This window comes from Lactuca sativa, chromosome 2 (genome assembly GCF_002870075.4).
Source record: "Lactuca sativa cultivar Salinas chromosome 2, Lsat_Salinas_v11, whole genome shotgun sequence".
Classification (NCBI taxonomy): domain Eukaryota; kingdom Viridiplantae; phylum Streptophyta; class Magnoliopsida; order Asterales; family Asteraceae; genus Lactuca; species Lactuca sativa.
Window position 1 is genome coordinate 54,391,402 of NC_056624.2, and position 3,428 is coordinate 54,394,829.

Below are 3,428 nucleotides of genomic sequence, written 5' to 3' on the forward strand. Positions count from 1 at the left end.
TATAAACATCCTTACAGCTAATAGTGGGAAAATTATAACTCCTATGGCCCCTATCCAGAAAGAAGACCCTAAAATGGTGCAAGAGGAAGAAGCAGAAACTCAGGAATCGCAAAATCCTGACCCACCTTGCCGAGTCGCAGACATGGACTCGACAAGTCCCCCACCTGAAAAGAAAAATAAACCTCCGGTTAAGCCATATCAGCCTCCACTGCCATTTGCAGGTCGATCTAGTCAAGATAACCAAGATATTGATTATCAAAAGTTCCTGGAACACATAAAAGCTCTTCAAATTAATATGACATTCAACTAGGCGGTTGCACAAATGCCTAAGTATGCTAAATTTATAAAGGAGCTTCTTACAAACAGAAAGAAGATGGAAGAAGTGAAGAAGGTGGTTCTAAATGAAAATTGTTCAGTCGCCATGTTGAACAAACTACCTAAGAAGAAGGGTTACCTGGGTAGTTTGACCTTGCCTTCCCAATTTGGAAATTTATCAACTATTCATGCATTGTCTGATTTAGGGGCAAGTGTTAACCTTAAGCCATACTCATTCTTTAAGAAATTAGACCTTCCGGAGCCAAGGCCAATTCGAATGGAAATACACTTAGCAAATAAAACAATGACATTTCCAAGGGGAATATGTGAACATCTATTAGTGAGAGTTGATATATTTGTGTTCCCTGCGGAATTCATAATACTTGACATGGAAGCGGATCCTCAAGTTCCAATCATTCTTGGAAAGCCATTCCTAAACACCACAAGTGCTATACTGAACATGCAAGATTCCAAACTTAACCTTCGGGTGGGAGACGAATCAGTTACATTTGGATTTGATCAAGCCATGAATCATGCAAGATATAGTGATGACACGATTTTGATTTTGAGAGAGACCTGATGGAGATAGAGAGACTACTTGAAGAAGCTGAAGATAATGAATTAATCAGAAGTGCTAAAGACCCGACTTTCCGAGTCGCAGCCAGTGACTCGACGAGTCCAAGTGAGAAATTGCGATTAGACAAGACTTTTGGCCTGGACACGACGAGTCCCCTCTTTGAACTCGACGTGTTCAGCGTACAGAACACGAAATCAGAGCTGAAAACTTTTCCTGATCATTTGGAGTATGCATTTCTTGAAGAAGGTGAACAAAAACCTGTAATTATAGCTTCTGACCTCACCAAAACTGAAAAGGAAGAGTTAGTCCAGGTCTTAAAGAAGAGAAAGAATGCCATTGCATGGAAAATCACCGACATTAAAGGGATAAGTCCTTCCTATTGCTCTCACAAGATCCACCTAGAAGAAGGATAAAAGCCGGTAGTGCAACATCAAAGGCGGTTGAACCCGAACATGCAAGAAGTGGTCAAGAAGGAGGTGGTCAAGCTTTTAGACGCAGGAATCATATACTCCATTTCCGATAGTCCATGGGTTAGTCCAGTTCAATTGGTGCCTATGAAAGGAGGGATGCCGGTAGTGAAAAACGAGAAGAATGAGCTCATACCAACTCGAACGGTAACCGGTTGGCGAGTGTGCATCGATTACCGAAAGCTAAACGATGCTACTCTTAAAGACCGCTTCCCTCTTCCTTTTATTGATCAAATTCTTGAAAGATTATTTGGTCATAGTTATTACTGTTTCTTAGATGGATTTCCGGGTTACTTCCAAATACTTATAGACCCAATTCACCAAAAAAAGACTACTTGCACTTGCACAAGTGGGAGTTTTGCTTATCGCCGCATGCCTTTTGGGTTATGCAATGCATCCACGACCTTTCAAAGATGCATGAAGGCGATTTTCCAAGACATGGTGGAAAAGTTTATAGAAGTATTTATGGATGATTTTTCTATTTTTGGCTCTTCTTTTCATGACTGTCTCACTAACCTTGACTTGATGCTTGCTAGGTGTGAAAAGACCGATCTAGTCTTAAATTGGGAAAAATGTTACTTTATGATTAAAGAGGGAATAGTCTTAGGTCACAAGGTATCCAAAGAAGGGATTGAGGTGGATCGGGTAAAAACGGAAACTATTGCCAAATTACCCCCACCGGCTAATGTGAAGGGCATTAGGAGTTTTTAGGACATGCGGGTTTTTACTGCCATTTTATAAAAGATTTTTCTAAAATAACTAGACCTCTTACTCAATTACTTTTAAAAGAATCATTTTTTAACTTTTCTAAAGAGTGTCTAGCGGCCTTTGAGATTTTAAAAGAAAAATTAACTAATGCCCCGATCATTATTGCCCCGAATTGGAACTTGCCCTTTGAAATGATGTGTGACACAATCGATTTTGCTTTAGGAGCCGTTCTTGGCCAAAGGGTTGATAATCACTTTCGACCCATTTATTACGCAAGCAAGACTTTAAATCCAGCTCAAGAAAACTACACCACAACCAAAAAAGAATTATTAGCTGTGGTGTATGCCTTTAACAAATTCCGCCCTTATCTCATTTTATCTAAAACAACTATTTTCACTGACAACTCTTTTATTAAGTATTTGTTTGCCAAGCAGGATGCAAAACCAAGATTGATCTGATAGGTGCTTTTACTACAACAATTTGACATCGAGATGATGGATAATAAAGGGATGGAGAATGTAGCTGTTGACCATCTTTCTAAACAAGAAAATCCAGAAAGGGAAGAGGAGGACAACATGGGAATTAAAGATAGCTTCCCAGAAGAATACTTGATGGTGGTCATGGAGGAAGAACCGTGGTATGCGGATATTGCAAATTATTTGGCTGGCAACTACCTTCCAAAAGGCCTTACTCATCAATAAAAGAAGAAGCCCTTCTCAGAAATAAATTATTATTTCTGGGATGAGCCATATCTTTTTTGGAGCTGCACGGATGGAATCATAAGAAGATGCGTTTTTGGCAAGGAGATTCAAGATATATTAGATCATTGCCACGATGGACCGGAAGGAGGACATCATGGGATCCGATACACTGCTAAAAAAATGTTTGATGCTGGTTTTTATTGGCCTACTATCTTCAAAGATGCTGCTACTCACGTACGGGAATGTGATGCTTGCCAAATAATGGGTAATATATCCGCAAGAAATGTGTTGAGAGAAAACCTTTGACACACACTTGAACAAATCGTTAGTACAAGGATATAGCGGAATAGTTAATCTCAAAGGATCTGTTAGCTCAACAATAATATTAAGAGTTAGAAGTTAGTGAGTTAGATGCAGAAAAGTAATGGAATGTAAATGACAACAATTGCTATATCATGTATACACATAAGCAGATTCATAACAAGGAATGCATTCAAACCAAGTTAGTAAATGAGATCTAGCTTAGTGATTAAGTCACAAGTGACTTGCTCTTGAAAAGAGATGATAATTGATTATGAGAGTAAGAAGGTTTAACAACTAAGATAGAATAAGAACTGATGTGTATTAGAATTTGATGAGAGATTCACACCGGTACAGATT

At 38.9% G+C, this 3,428-nt stretch overlaps 1 protein-coding gene across 1 annotated transcript; it reads left to right on the top strand.

The window, feature by feature from the left end:
* The first annotated feature begins 322 nt into the window (after window positions 1-322).
* On the top strand, window positions 323-895 carry LOC111907178 (uncharacterized). Its single transcript, XM_023902977.1, has one exon. It carries the CDS (start codon window positions 323-325, stop codon window positions 893-895), a length of 573 nt encoding a protein of 190 aa, XP_023758745.1.
* The last annotated feature ends 2,533 nt before the right edge of the window (window positions 896-3,428 follow it).